General features: G+C 47.5%; 1 protein-coding gene across 1 annotated transcript in view; it reads left to right on the top strand.

Moving 5' to 3' along the window:
• Prp8 (pre-mRNA processing factor 8) overlaps positions 1-15,274 on the top strand; it is a 397,724-nt gene that overhangs the window by 346,727 nt on the left and 35,723 nt on the right. Inside the window, exons 31-32 of the mRNA XM_065433711.2 lie at positions 3,274-3,755; positions 11,388-11,579. Of these exons, the coding sequence (XP_065289783.1) occupies positions 3,274-3,755; positions 11,388-11,579 (674 nt within the window). The remainder of the gene's footprint in view (positions 1-3,273; positions 3,756-11,387; positions 11,580-15,274) is intronic.

Raw genomic sequence — 15,274 nt, 5'->3', positions numbered from 1 at the left:
GGCGTAGACATACGTGAGCGGCCTGATCGGTCTGCACAGTCCAGACACTAAGCGCAGAGCTTAACCAGCCAAACAAAGCGCTAATATTGCTCTAACCAAGTGTAAAACATTTTAAACATTTATAAAAACAACGTGTTGACGATTACACTCCTGCAAAAAATACACACCAGCAGCAAAGAAGAATACACTTCGTTGCTGCTACTGTGTATGGTTGAGTTCTGTGCCACCAGGTTGCTGCACCGTGCAGACAAATCACATTTGCCCTTCTGCTAATCTCATGGCTCATCCCGTTACGGCACAGTCAAGCGGCCAGACCCTGTCCCCTTGCGCTTGCGTTTGCCCTAATACCGGACTTCCGAAACGCTATTGCTTTAGTAATCTTCCGGTGTAAAGTCACGGCCACAAACGCGCAAATCCTGGCTCCGATCGGATAGCGGCAGTCCGATGCGCAGCAGCCAGTTCGCTCATATGCGGCCTTGCAGAGGGACACGATGTCGCAGCTTGACGTATTGTCAGTCGCTGCGTTTGCAGTCCACAAGGCAACAAAGTCGAATCATAGTGCTCGCGAAAAGACTAAGACCGACCCTGACCGCCAAGCTCTCGTCAAAATGGAGTACGTTGTAACACAAGCAGACGACACTTGCTGTATGCCAAAAGTGCTTAAGTGTACTGAAAAATTGTTCTTGTGCATTCTCTTTATGTTACTTTCTTTTTATAAAAACAAATGAACTAACATTCCAACTATTATGAAGATCATTTGTTTACCATAAAGTTGGAAAAATTATCGATCATGCGCCCTGGTCAGCCAATCGGATAGCTCGCCCCACTGATGTCATATGGGTGATTTCCGTCATATGGGTAGGGGCGGCTTAAAATTCCGCCGAGCAGTGTGCTGCGATCGGTAGCGATGTGAATTTTTAAAACCCTATCATAAATTACACGCTTTACGCGGAGCACTTGGATGTGTCAATTAATAACCAGAAGGACCTACTCTAACGACCCAGTACGTTTGCAGAAAATCGTCAAAAGCGTCTCAGGGTCCCTTTAAAGAATGTTGTATGAAATGGGAACATAATACACAGGAGTCAATGGGGTTTAGGTCGGGACTGCCATAAAGTAGCATAGGAGCCAGGAAAACTCAACAGCGAGGAAAGTATCGATGGAGTTGCACTGTCTATATATGTGTATGTGTGAATGAGAAAGGGAGCAAATGGCCCCAAGCACTCCCTGTTTTAGACCAGGTACGTGTACAACATTCAAAGTGGGTGGGAAAACAGCGTTGTACTAGCTGAATTGGTAAGAACTTCGCATGCTTAATTCGAAGGTGTGGGCTTGGACCCCGCTTGAAGCAAGTTGTTTTCTCGTGCACTCTCATTTTTTATTAATTTACCATTCCTACATTTCAAATCAGGGTGTCTACCAACCGGGAAAACCGGGAATTCCCAGGGAATTTGAATAGACTGGAAATACTCAGGGAAAACTGAGGGAATTTGTGCTTCTATCAGGGAAAATTAGCTGTAACTTTATTGAAAGGAAATGAAAGTCGTGTTAATGCTGGCTCCAGTAACAGAGAAATCGCAGCGAATCGTCATTGACGCCGTGTCATCGGCACGAGGTATTGCCAGAGCAGTTAACGACCGATCTTCCAGACGCCCGATTTTTTTAACATGCCCGATAACTTGCGCAGCTCTGCGGCAACACCACGTACTTCATATAGTCAGTGTATATTGCCCCGACTGCAGGTCTAAACTGGCATTAATCAAAGCCACCATCGCCGCCATTTTGATTATCTCAGAGCCTCGAACCGGCACTCTTGTACGCAGATCCGCTGGCAGCCATAGCCACCATCATGGCAACATTAGGCCTAGCTGCTTTTGCATTTGCTACTAAGCCTCTTGCCGTGCGGTGCCATGTTTTTCATTGAAAGAATTCACCGCTGTTAGCAATGGCACCGACTCCACCTTTGTAATCCTCGCGATTGGCTTCGAAGCTCGCAGAAAACAGCCCGTTGCGTAATGCCAGTCTTCAATAGTTAGCTTCGCCTCAGTACAGTAGTGTTACGCGGTGAAGCATAACAAGTGGGGTAAGGGGCAATTGTCCAGGGACACAGTATGTAATCCTTAATTATACACGCGTGCACCTCGTCTCCTGTCGCAATACAAAGCACTAATATGCCTAATAAGTGTATTGGCAGGCCTTAAGAGCTTTTTCGGACGTGCCTGTGGCAATTTTAGCCCTTAAGGGCAGTTAAACACATGCATTCATTTTTTTCGTACTGCCCGATTTTTCTCATGTTTTTTCAGCCCCTAGAGAGTCCGAAAAATCGGATGTTGACTGTACAACTGACCAAGAGGATGCTTTAAATGATGCATGGGATGAATGCGTGGCAGAAGGAGGATGAGAACAGAAAGGACCGACATACTGAAGAATTAACGGGAAAGGAAGCGTGCCACCGCCTCTTTGAAGGAGCTTGAGCTCAAAAAACAGTGTTGGCTGACACCAAGATGCAGGTGTCCCTCATCCAAACCAAAATAAACTCTTTAAAGCAGTGAAACCTAACATTGAGATGTGTACGGGCTGAGAGTATGTCAAGACAGTCGAGGTTGACTTCCCAGCTGCTGAGAGAGATTCTTAGTTGTGACAACATTCAGGCCTCATACCGATGAGCTTGCTATCAGTTGACAGAAATAGCTCATATTTACAAATATTTACTTATATATGCATCGCCTTGTCATTCGTATTTGAAAATGTTCGACTCAATTTGGAATGAGTCTTACCACTTTTTCGCTGTGCATTTTACTAACACCTTCCTTCTGTTTTCTTTTTAAATAAAATAGATATTACTCCTTACTATTCAAACTGGATTAAGTCATATTTTTCGTTTCAACATGCTTACTAGAGAGTGACAGCATCAGGCAACATGCTGTCAGCCTGTTCTGACATAAAACGAAATTCTGGCTCATTCAGGCACTATTGTAAAGGTGCTCTTAGAGAACCTGGAAAACTCCGGGAATTTAGAAATGTCAACTTGGTAGACACCCTGCAAATAAAACAAGTGCTGTGCTTTCCTTCGTTTCATTGCCTGTTGGCTATAGTAAATAACAAAGATCAGGCCCTTTGGTTCCCCTTCTTCTGCTGCCAGTACAATGTCTTTGGCTACCTAACGTGTTGAAACCAGCATGATTGCAATGTGAGTGAAAATAGAGTTGTGCCGCCATTACCCCTGGATGCACAGTGTTATCTTGTACTCTAACGCTGTTTTTTACACCACAGCTGGCCAAATGGAAGACAGCAGAAGAAGTGGCTGCTCTTATCCGTTCACTACCTGTGGAAGAGCAACCCAAGCAAATCATTGTGACTCGCAAGGGCATGCTGGACCCTCTGGAAGTGCACCTGTTGGACTTCCCCAACATTGTCATCAAGGGCAGTGAGCTGCAGCTGCCCTTCCAGGCGTGCCTCAAGGTGGAGAAGTTTGGGGACCTGATTCTGAAGGCCACTGAGCCACAGATGGTGCTGTTCAACCTGTACGACGATTGGCTCAAGACCATCTCCTCCTACACGGCTTTCTCACGCCTCATACTCATCCTGCGCGCCCTTCACGTCAACAATGAGCGCACCAAGGTGATCCTCAAGCCCGACAAGACCACTATCACTGAGCCGCACCACATCTGGCCCACCCTCACTGACGACGAGTGGATCAAGGTGGAAGTGCAACTGAAAGACCTCATCCTGGCCGACTATGGCAAAAAGAACAAGTGAGTATTTGTGTGATCACATGGAAGGTGACATGCTGCAGAAACCCAAGTTGTTATGCAGTCCTGTCTGAGCTAGCTCCTGCCCTGCCCCACAGTGCTTATGTCCTTTGCACATAAGCACATGAAGTGCACATAGCACAATATCTTTTTTTTTTTTCTGTTCCACTAAGATGCTCAACCCCACCGCACTTTGAGTCTCATACCTCCCAAAATAGTGAGATGTTCTTCATGCAACGCATCCTTCAGCATGTGACATCGCCATGTTCACTGACGTTGCACTGCGAGCAGCAAATAAGACATTCCAAAAATGTGGCCTATACGTGGGTACGCCTGGTTTCAGGCCTAGTGCACAGCTCCTGTGCACAGTTGTACATTACAGCACTCAGCAGCATTCCATCAAGCGAATAAGTGTGAATTTAGTAGTGTGGCCGTTACACAAGAATGTACGAGAATAAGCCACAGTACAATGCAATACTTGCATGAAGTTGAACTTTGATACAATTAAACCTCGATATAAATTTGGTAATATCAGCAATTTGCTTCAATATATCGAGAGATCTTTATATGAAAATTCGACCTTTCATGCAAATAAGTACAGCCACTAATGAATTTTTCTTGGACAGAAGGGGCCAGCAAATTTTCCAAATTATCAGGCGACCGGAAAAAGCAATGAATTAGAAAGAATTACTCTACATTGTGCTGCAGACATAGCTACGTACAACTGTACAATCGAACCCGGCTATTTCGAACTTACCAAGAAATGCCTATCAGTTCAATAGAGAGCATAATTCGATATAATCCTGCTAAATAATTGGATATCATAAAAGCACATACCATTTATAAAATCACTTTATTGATGAAAATTGCTTGGTTTTGCACGAAATAGTCCTGCATTTTCTTCTGCTTGGGCAATTTCGCTGCGTGCGATGCACGCGCTTTTCCTCTTTATTTAAGGAGTCTGAGCAGCTGAGGCCGCAACATTCCGCATTCGCGCAAAAGCACTGGACTAGTGCGAGTGCACCAATCACTCTGCAGGATGTGCACCAAAGACAGTTGTTGCTTTCCTCATTGTGCCCATTTTCACTTGTGCTCGGCACGATGTCGACAATGTAGTCTTCGTTTCCAGGCTCTCCCGTGGTCGCGACACCATCATTTGCGCTCACAAACTCGTCCACCGTTGATTCGTCAACAGCTTCCGGAAATTCTGACAGTTTGCTCCAAAGCTTGGCAACACTGGCAACGGCTTCGTCGCATTAATCAGAATTTACAGTCATCACCGAGCACGCGGAAGTCGGTACGGCTGAAGCTATTTTGGATGAACCACTCGTACATGGCCGTGTGTACGCGTCAGGCACCACGGGCACTACGGGCCGAGAGCGCACCTCGGAATCTTGTACGTTACGGGGACATCCGACTTCCCACTGCATTCGACCCAATTTATGATTTCGAGCTTCACAACGAAAGGCGAATTCTGCCGCTTCTTCATGGCAACACTGCAGGAGAAGGCGCACAAAGCGCACACAATGAATCAGAAAAGCAGCGAGACAACTCGCACTTTTGCCATCTTGCGCGACGAGGGCACAAGAGCCTCTGATTGGCTGTCTGAGCAAGCGCTGCAGGCGGGCCAGGATCATATTTTGCACGGGGGTGTAGGCGGCTCCGAGGTAGCGCGGTCACGTAGGGAGAGCGGTTGGATGGAGCCGTGCCGCCGGGTTTTCCCGTCACCGTGAGGAAAAACCAACTTCCGGGGGCACTTTCCGCTGCTTGACGTTTGATATATCGGGAGTCACTACTAATTTTGTTCGATGTAAGCATAATTTTTGCTATATATACTCATTGCAACTATACCGTGTCCAGAAATTGTTCAATATATGGAATAATTGGATGTAAACGGGTTTGATATAGTTGGGTTCGACTGTAGCGGCAAACTAGATGCATGACAGGGCTGACGTGCACGCTCGCACTCATGTGCTCTAGCCTGGTTGTGCTATTTGGTGCCGACAAGCTTTGTCCTGCACCAGCTTGAACAGGTAGTAGCCACATCCAAATTGCGCATTTTGCACACTAGCTCTATAAGAAGCAAAGCCTGCTAAGCCGTCTAGCCCCGGGTTAACAGGAGTGGGCTCATGCTGGCAAGCATATGTCTGGTCCAACCTTAAGCTTCCCAGCATTCAAGGCTAGCAGAGTGTTCAAAACTTAATGGAAATCAGCGGGGCCCAATGGCTACCACATTGATAAGCAGTGCGGCCAAAGCTTCATTTCTGCGCGAGCGGGCACGGCTGAGAATTGGCAGGCGATAGTCAGCAATAGCATGATTGCCATACTTCTGGAAGTAAATAATTCCTAGTGAAATTCAAGAGGCAGAGTTTGGCTACTTCAGCCTGTATATTAAACTGTGTCAAGAAGTATAAACGGTAACAGTAGGCAGAAGCGCACTGATCCAAACCCCTTCCTTCATTGATGTCAGCTATTGGTCAATAGCAGCCGCTTATGGGAATCTGCTATATGATGAAATATAGCAGCCGGAAGAGAGTGAGGGGAAGGCTTTTGTTGAAACGAGAGTGTTGGAGAAAAAGGTGACTGTGCTCCACTTGCAAGCTCCGTGCACCGTACATGACTGCAAAATTTTGTTGGGATGTTCACAACAGCGTCTGCCTTCGGCAGGACATTTTTTCACCAAACCCAAGCGGTCGTTCAGGACCCCCTTAAAGGGACACTAAAGGCAAATGTTAAATCAAGCTAAAGTGATAGATTGGTGTACATGACTGCAAAATTTGGTTGGGATGTTCACAACAGCGTCTGCCTTCGGCGGGGTATTTTTTCACCAAACCCAAGTGGTCGTTCAGGACCCCCTTAAAGGGACACTAAAGGCAAATGTTAAATCAAGCTAAAGTGATAGATTGGTGTTCGAGAACCTCTAAGACTTCAATATTATCGCGAAGAGAGCCTTAATACACAAGAAATTGAGGTAAATGCAGGACATGATTAGAGACTCCTCCGGGACGTTCAAGCACTTGCCTGATGACAAAAGCACTCCTCAGTTAAATTTTGTCGCTAGTACTCAACCACGCGTTGCAAGAAACATCCTTGTATTGCATTATAAGACGAAATAAAATGCTACTTGCCCAATTCCATTTCACTTTTAGAAAAAAGAACTCATTGAAATTACCTTCGACAATGACATGAGTGGTCGAAAGGTTTCGTTTTTGCTCCACTCTGCATTACCCACGCTTTCGCGTTTCAGTAGTTTCGTTGCTGCGTAATGCTGCGCTGGTTTTGCTGGCTCGCGAAACTTGCACAAACAGCAAGTAGCAGAGAATTCAACTTCCATGCCACGTCGTGGGATGCCTGGACAGTCTACGGGCCACTTGGCCAAAAAGCAGCTGCAGTGCCGAACCCGCTGTTCTGGTTTTATCTGTGCTCACTCAGTACCACCGTCTGTCGGGCGCTGTTTTACTCACCGACGGCAGCAAAGGGCAGTGATGGCGTATGCAACGTCACCACTCCCCCAGTTGAGTGGCGGGAGACTTGAAATTAGCAAAAGGTATTCGGAACCTTCAGATGGCAATTTTCTCGTAAACTACCATATTTACTTGAACCTAGGCCAACCCCAATTCTAAGCCGACCCCCTAAAGTCCGAAGCCCAATATATATATATATATATATATGTTACCTCGAATATAGGCCGAACAAAAAAAAACTAGGACAGCGTTCACAAAATGCAAACAGCATTTATTGAATCTGAACGTGCAGAGCTCATTTACGTCATTGTCGCTGCTAGACTCATCGCTGTGTTCCTTGTCACTGTCACCTTCAGACAGTGCACTATCTTCAGTACCGTCAAGTGCATTAGATATGCTGCACTTTTTAAAGGCGCGCATGATCAAAGTACCTGAGATGTTGTCGCACGCTGCAGCAACCCAGCCCGCCAGCTGCGATAGCGGTGCACGTGTGATGCGGCTCGTTGCCATTAGCATGTGGTCTTGGTCAGTGAACCAGTCCGTGTAATATTTCCGCAAACGATCCTTGACAGGTTTGTTGATGCAAACATCAAGTGGCTGCAACTGGCCTGTCATGCCGTCCGGTATGACAGCGAGGTCCATGTTCGCTTGGGTGAACGAAGCCTTCACATTGTCGGTCAAGTGCCCACAGTAAGAGTCGACGACAAGGAGCGAGTTCTTTGTCAGAAGGGCTCCTGGACGCCGTCACCACACAATCTTAACCCGCTCTTCCACCATCACACCCATCATCCACCCGTTCTCATTTGCCCGCACAATGACATTTCTTGGGAAAGTTTCTCGAGCAGGCAGTGTCTTCCTTTTAAATAACATATAAGGAGGGAGTTTATGCACATCAGCTGTGCAACATAGCATCACAGTTGCGCGCTTTTTCTCATAGCCCGCAGAGCGCACCTTCACCTCCTTGGCACCCTTTTCATTCACGGTGTACGCCACTGGCATATCAAAATACACAGCTGTCTGGTCGGCGCTGCCGATTCGCCCAAGGTTGTAGCGTGCCGCTTCTCTCTTTCGCAGCATGTAGCGCTGAAAAGCTATAAGCTTTTCTTCGAAATCGCTTGGCAGCTTCTGGGTGATTGAAGTGCGACGTTGGAGGCTGACACTTTAGCGCTTCATGAATTTCTGAAGCCAGCCCCGGCTGGCTTTGAAATCCTTTGGCGTTAGGCCTCGCCCCCATGAAAGTTCCCTAGCTTTCGCTTGGAGCACTTCTGTTGTCACTGGAAGGGCAGCTGCTCTCTGCGTCCGAACAAAGTCGGCCAAAACTGTCTCCACTTCTTGGTAACGGCCTTTCTTCGGTTCACCAAATACCATCCTCCTTGCGGCGCATGCAAAAAGCTGCTTGCTTTCGCCCCCCCAACGACGGACGTTTTTCTCGTCAATGCCGAAGTCCCGCCCAGCTTGAAGGTTCGACGATGCCTCTGTGGCTATCACAACTTTTCGCTTGAAAGCAGCACTGTTGTGGCATCTCCTGCTTGGTGCCATCACGATAATACCACGCCGCACACTGATACGGCCAACACGACACAGGTCAAAATGTGTTTTCACCCTTTGAAGGTTTTTGCCGTACGTGTACGGCGACGGTTTTCTGCCCCGCAAGATCTTTGCCATACGGGTACGGTTTCGACCCTCCATTTGAAATTTTGCGCCATAATGACGATGCATGCTTTCTGGGAGGTGCTGCCACCTCTTAGGACTTGCAAGAAGCGTTTGATATTTGTGCTACCTTCTTGGGGAGATAAACAGAACTGATTTCTAGCTTCAGCGCGTCGCGCACACTGCGGCAACACCCCTTTTGCGGTTTCGGTTTCGCCGCATGATCGCAAAGGAGGCACGCGAAACGTCATTTTTCTATTTGTCGGCACTCTCTTGCAAAGGCGGTGGAAGTTGGTTTCTATCTTGATTAGCGCTGCTCTTAGCTTGTTTATGACTGCCGCTCGCGAGGTGTTCTCGCTCTCAGCGGCAACGCGCTTTCGCGGTTTCAGTTTCTCCACGTAATCGCAACAGAGGCGCGCGAAATGTAATTTTTCTCTTTGTCGGCACTCTATCGCAGGGGCGGCGGAAGTTCATTTCTATCTTGATTGGCACTGCTCTTAGCTTGCTTATCACCGCTGCTCGCGAAGTATTCTCGCTCTCTGCGGCAGCGCGCTTACGTGAGAGGGTGCCTCAGACCTCTGCTCAAGGCAGCCACACGCAGAGAAGATGTCATGTGTGGACCAACACAACTCGTCGCTTCAAGAGAATAACATACACGCATTTTAGGTGTGCAGACTGCGATAAGGCGCTGTGCGGAGGCCCGTGTTTCAAGGAGTACCACACTCTGAAATACTATTGAACATTTTGCAGTTCTGAGTAATGCTGACACCAAAATACTGTTCCTAATTTTTTTTTACTATTTATTCCCGACTTTGTACATCTTGTACATTCAAGATCTGCAATAAAGTAATTTGACCACCTGGGAAAGTTTTTTTCAAAATAATTCGACCCTCAAAGGGTTAAGCACATTCTTGAAATTGGCAGGGTAAAAAGAAGTATGAACAAGCAAATGCAAGCAAACCAGAAAGCTGCACTCGAAGTCCCACACGTGTGCTCATCTCAGTGGTCAGGAGGAGTGGCTTGTTGGCCTACGCAGCTGTATTCTGCGACAGTTGTGCGTGTTCTTGCAAGCAAACTAGCACAACTAGAAACTGTGTCACCGCAGTACAGAAACTGCGCCATCGCGCCAAAAATAATCGAGTATGGATAGCGATATATGGGGATTCTCAGACAAATCGCTTTTGTGTGATGTAGAACAGGACACGTTGGATGATTCGATAGGTTTTGCTCAACCAGCCTGTGCGCTCTGAAAGCGATCGTATGAGAATACTTCCCATGTTGCGACATGATGCGATTTCAATTTTCTTTAAAAAGTTGCGCAGATTTTTGCGACACGTTCCACCCTGCAGGCGTACGCTCCGGTACGCACGCGGGCGGAACAGATGAGTGGATTGAGTATTCTTCGGCCATAAGAAGCGATGGGAGATTTGGCGGCAGAAAAGTAGGGAGACCACGAATGACCGAGACATACAAAAGCAAATTTCCCAGTAGTGGTTGGGAATTCCCTGCATGCTTTTTTTCCCCTCCTCTTCTCCGTCCATCGAGTAATCTCGGTCTTAACTGCAGTGTAGGAAAAAGAAACGTTCCGTGCCAACATTCGCACACAGGGAGATGCTGCGGTATAGATACAAGCGAGCACGACTGCTGCTGGTGATGCTATGTCACTGCTGCTACATGTATCAGTGCAGACAACTAGCAAAATACTGAACATATTTGTGCTAAAGCAAGACAATTTTTCATGAAGTTTTAAAAATACATGAAGTCTTTATGATGTAAAGGCAAGTGTCCTATCAGTGAAAATTTTGCAAAACTGGCCGGCTAAATTTGGCGCCTTTAAGAAAGGAGGACCTGGCCACATTGTGCCATGCTTGAAATACATAGAAGCTGAGAGTATATGGTGGTTGAGAGCCATCAATAAACTTTGTTGAGCGTCGACGCCGCGTGCTGTCAGCCGAAGCTGAAAATCCGTTGTAAATCTGTTCCCTGTAACCACACCTTAAGACCTTAAATGTTCTTCAAAAAGGTGTGGTTACTTGCATCACAAGTAGTCTTAGCCTAAACCGTGTAGTGTTGCCCACAACTTTGTTGATGTACAGAACAGCACAGCAGAGCTACCTTTGAAGAAGAGGCCAAATTGGCCTTGAGACGGATGATTTTGCATAAATATAGCAAAATAATGATGAATTCAGTAAATCACACCGGTGTATACCAGGATGCTGTGATGTACAGAACAGCACAGCAGAGCTACCCTTGAAGAAGAGGCCAAATTGGCCTTGAGGCGGATGATTTTGCATAAATATAGCAAAACAATGATGAATTCAGTAAATCGCACCGGTGTATACCAGGATGCTGTTTCAACCTATTATCGTAGCCCCAGGGTGCCCTAGTGTGATTTGCTGAATTCAACAGAAGTTTTGCTTGCTCATGATAAAGCATGGCTTGCTGTGCCCGAGTTCACTATAACTTTATTTGATTTTAGTAGTTGTATTGTGCAGACTCTCATGAATATTGCTCTTTGCAGCGTAAATGTGGCCTCACTGACACAATCGGAGATTCGTGACATCATCCTCGGCATGGAGATCTCAGCCCCATCAGCTCAGCGGCAACAGATTGCCGAGATTGAGAAGCAGACCAAGGAGCAGTCTCAGCTGACAGCCACCACTACCCGCACTGTGAACAAGCACGGTGATGAGATAATCACCTCCACAACCAGGTATGTCGTTGTGCCGCCTATAGATTTCTTGGGGCTTCACATACAGTGTTTTTATGGTGCCAGACACATTTAGCAAGTTTTCCTGGGCAGACAGTTTCCGGAGAACCACGTCCATGCTCGTACACAATGTAGAAGACCATGTACAGTGGAATTTTCATAAATACAGTACAGTCCACTTATAACGTAACCGGTTATAGCACCGGACCGGTTTCCAGTAGGGCATGACCACGAACCTATGCAGCGAGTGCGACTTCATTCCTGTTTATCAGCCATGGTCGTCGCTGGACTCAGCAGTACAGCAGTGTATCAGCGAAGTATGTGCAGAGTCTGTGGAGACCAGCGGCGAGAAGATGTGGGATTCTCACCCATGCTCTTGGAACAAAGGAACGACAGCAGAGTAATGCAAACACTTACAAGGGCATTTATTGAACTTTTCATAGACTAATGCCTGCTAGCTGAGTTGCTATTCACAAAACGTGCCGATAGGCGCACGACAAATCGCAGAAGTCCGACTCACTGCGACCGGATAACATGCGAATATCTTCGCCGCATGCTGGATCCCAACACCACGTCGTTCGCGCGTACGGTCACGCGAACGGTGGCGCGTTTGAAGGAGGCCACGCGAGACGGTCTCGCAGAAGCGTGGATCGGTGCACGCGCAGAGGTCTGCAGTGCTCGCCGACCCGCAGCCAAAGAGGAAGAGCCTTCTCCTTTACGCGCCCAAGTAACCCTGCCGTGAGGTGGTGTTAGCAGCGCAACACTCGTGCCATCTTTCATACTGCGCTTCAACCACACTGACCGCCATGGTCCCCAGGCCGCGAGGCGAAGCCGAATTACAGGAGATGGGAGCTATGTGGGGAAAACAACATATCAGGAGACGCGTGAGAGTCGCGCATCCCCACAAACTCAAAACCTCTGCTGAACGCTGGTCGCTTGGATTACGACGCCGAACATGTGCGATTAACCTAGGCCTCTCCCCACTACCTTGTTGGCGATCTGCTGCTGGGAAAATGGAAGGAGAGAAACGCCTCCCCAGCGCGACGAGAGGCAACGCCACCGAGAAGAGAGGGAGAAGTGATCGAGGACAAAAAATAGCGCTATTTCAGCACAGCGAGCGTTACGGGCAGCTGCTGGTAGGGGAGAGAGAAACGAACGTGCTTCGCAAGTGTTGCGTAATGCGGGTCAGGCGTTAAGGGGGGACGCGGGTCTTGAAATTTCGAAAAATGGTCAAAAATGGCAATTTTCAAAAATTGCGTTTTTGAAGTCTTTAATGTCCCAACTATGCCTCTACAAATTATTATGGCTCAATTCCTACTCGAAGTATTAAAAAAACGGTAATTTAGAAACGTCGGTGAGCCGAAATTGAACGCCAAGCGCGAAGGTTTGCCTCATTTTCAAGCTGCCGTAGCTCCGCGCGACGCGAACCGATCGGCGCCATCTTGGTCTCGTTTGAAAGCTGGTTTCCCGCTCTCCATTCTGGCGCCCCTCGGCACGCTGTAGACCCTCGTGCAGCGGAGCGATCGGTACCCCAGGCACCCGTTCTCAAGCGCGAAATCGTCGCGAGACAGCCGCTGATTGGGTGAAACGGGCGCCTCCCCGAGGCGCAGCCCTCTGATTGGCCGTGACGCCTGCCGCGGCCCCGCGGCCGCGTTGTTCGCCTCCGCGTCGTCTGCTTTCGCCGGCGCGCACGTCATTTTTCGCATTCATCTTTGTTTCCTAGTATTTTTCGTTCTGCCTTTTTCTTTATCGTTCTTGTATATATTTTGGCTATTGAGTCGCTTCTTTTAACCAAGAATTTCTTGCTTTTGCGTGCCTGGTGTCGTTGTTCCGCGTGTCACGATGGCGCGAGACGCGCGCTTGAAAGCAAGCACGCGAAAAGCAGTCAGCAAAAAGAGGCGCGCATGGAATAAGAGCGCTACATCGTCGAGAACTACAGCTTCGGTGATGCCGCAAGCTGCTGTGCCCTTAGTGGATGCGGCTGGACTGAGCTCGGCAACAACAGCTTCGCCGGTGGACGCGGCTGGACAGTGCCGATCGGTGTCAACTTCGGTGTTACCGCAAGTCTCTGCAGTGCCGGTGGATGCGCCTGGACTAAGCCCGTCGAAAATGCTAACTTTTGAGACGCTGCAAGTCGCTTGGGATTCCGTGTCGTCGAAAGCGGCCGAACCGGCTGAGCTAAGCCTAACGTCGACTTCGGCGTTTCCGCACGCCGCTTCGGTGCCGACGGACGCGGCTGAACCGAGCTCGCGTGCTCAACGCTTCGACGCGGTGTTTTGCGCGGAGTGCGCGGGGCGTGAAAAGTACGCAGACAACATTAAAACTTCATTGGCGAAGAAGTCCGCGACTTCCCGCAAGTTCGAGCTAATGAACGTCGGCGCAGCTAGTGAAGACGACTTTCTGAGCTTTTTTTTTTTTGTCAAGTGCCAATGCAATACAGAGGTTTTCACAATCTTTACAAGAACAGATTTCTGTGAGTTTGGTGTTATTGTGTTCAGTAATGACTGGGCTGCATGCTAAAGCATTAAATTTTTCCATGTGATAGGTAAACAAATGTGGCAGAGTAAGCAAAACTTTGAATGCAATTTTCTCAGCTTTGCTTTTTCGATCAAATGCCTTTGCCTTACAGGACTTTTCATAGTGTTTGCATCAATTGATTTTATTGAATTAGGTATCATTTTTTTCAGTAAAACCTCAGCTACATCCTAAAGCTTTCCATTTTTCATTAAACCCAATAGGCTAGCAATTAGGTCAGATGTAAGCTAATTACTCCTGCATTGTTTTTTTCTTCCTACTTCGTTATTCATTCATGACCTCTATGATCACTTTTTAAAAATTTCTTTAGCTTTAGGATGTGCAGTGGGCCCTTGGAAATGAAAGCTATTCTTTGAAACTAGTTTTTTTAATTAAGAAATTATCATAATGGCCCGTAAGAGAAGACCTATGTGGGATCAATTATTTTGCAATATCTTCATTTCTAGATGAGATATATAAAATCTGAATATATATTTGGGATCAGCATTCAAAGATATATCTGCATGCCAATTTTCAGGAAGATGTGTTAAGAAATAAAAAAAAAGTTTTCAAGACCCTCATCCCCCCTTAAGGGGGGACGCGGGGATCAGATCTCGAAAATCGCAAAAAAGATCGATTTTTGGCAACGACGCGTTTCGGTATCTGCAATGCCTAATCTACATTGGATCAAAATGGTTTGACTGAAAACGCGCTAAAAGTGCCCGAAAAAAAATTAATTTATCAGTGCGTAGGGCGAGAAAACAGCTTTAAATCGCGTAAAATCACCGGAGTTCGCGGAGCCCTAACTCGTCTTTCACGCCACCGAACGCCGCCATCTTGGTATCGTTCGAAAGCTCGAAGTTTCGCCATTCCGTTTCTGAATTCTTCGGTCGCCGCCATCTTGTAACAAACACACAAACACAAAAGAAGCGCAGGTCTGCTAGAGGCTGTCACACGGGCCATGCGGTGAAAGTGGGCCTCCGATTGGTTGCCGTACTGAAAGGCGTCACGCCATTGGTTGCTGCTGCAGCAGCGGGCAAGCTGGCAACCACAGCGGACCGCAGTTGTCTGCTTTGAAAACCACGCCGGCGTCTTTCTTCGTTTGACACTCGCAGAATTCGGATTTATGAAAGCCCCCAGGTCAGTGATAGATCGTCGCTCGTTCGAAAAGAACTTTTAAATGT

This window comes from Dermacentor albipictus, chromosome 2 (genome assembly GCF_038994185.2).
Source record: "Dermacentor albipictus isolate Rhodes 1998 colony chromosome 2, USDA_Dalb.pri_finalv2, whole genome shotgun sequence".
Taxonomy (NCBI): domain Eukaryota; kingdom Metazoa; phylum Arthropoda; class Arachnida; order Ixodida; family Ixodidae; genus Dermacentor; species Dermacentor albipictus.
The sequence above is the reverse complement of the archived record's forward strand: the minus strand, read 5'-3'. Positions and strand labels throughout refer to the sequence as shown.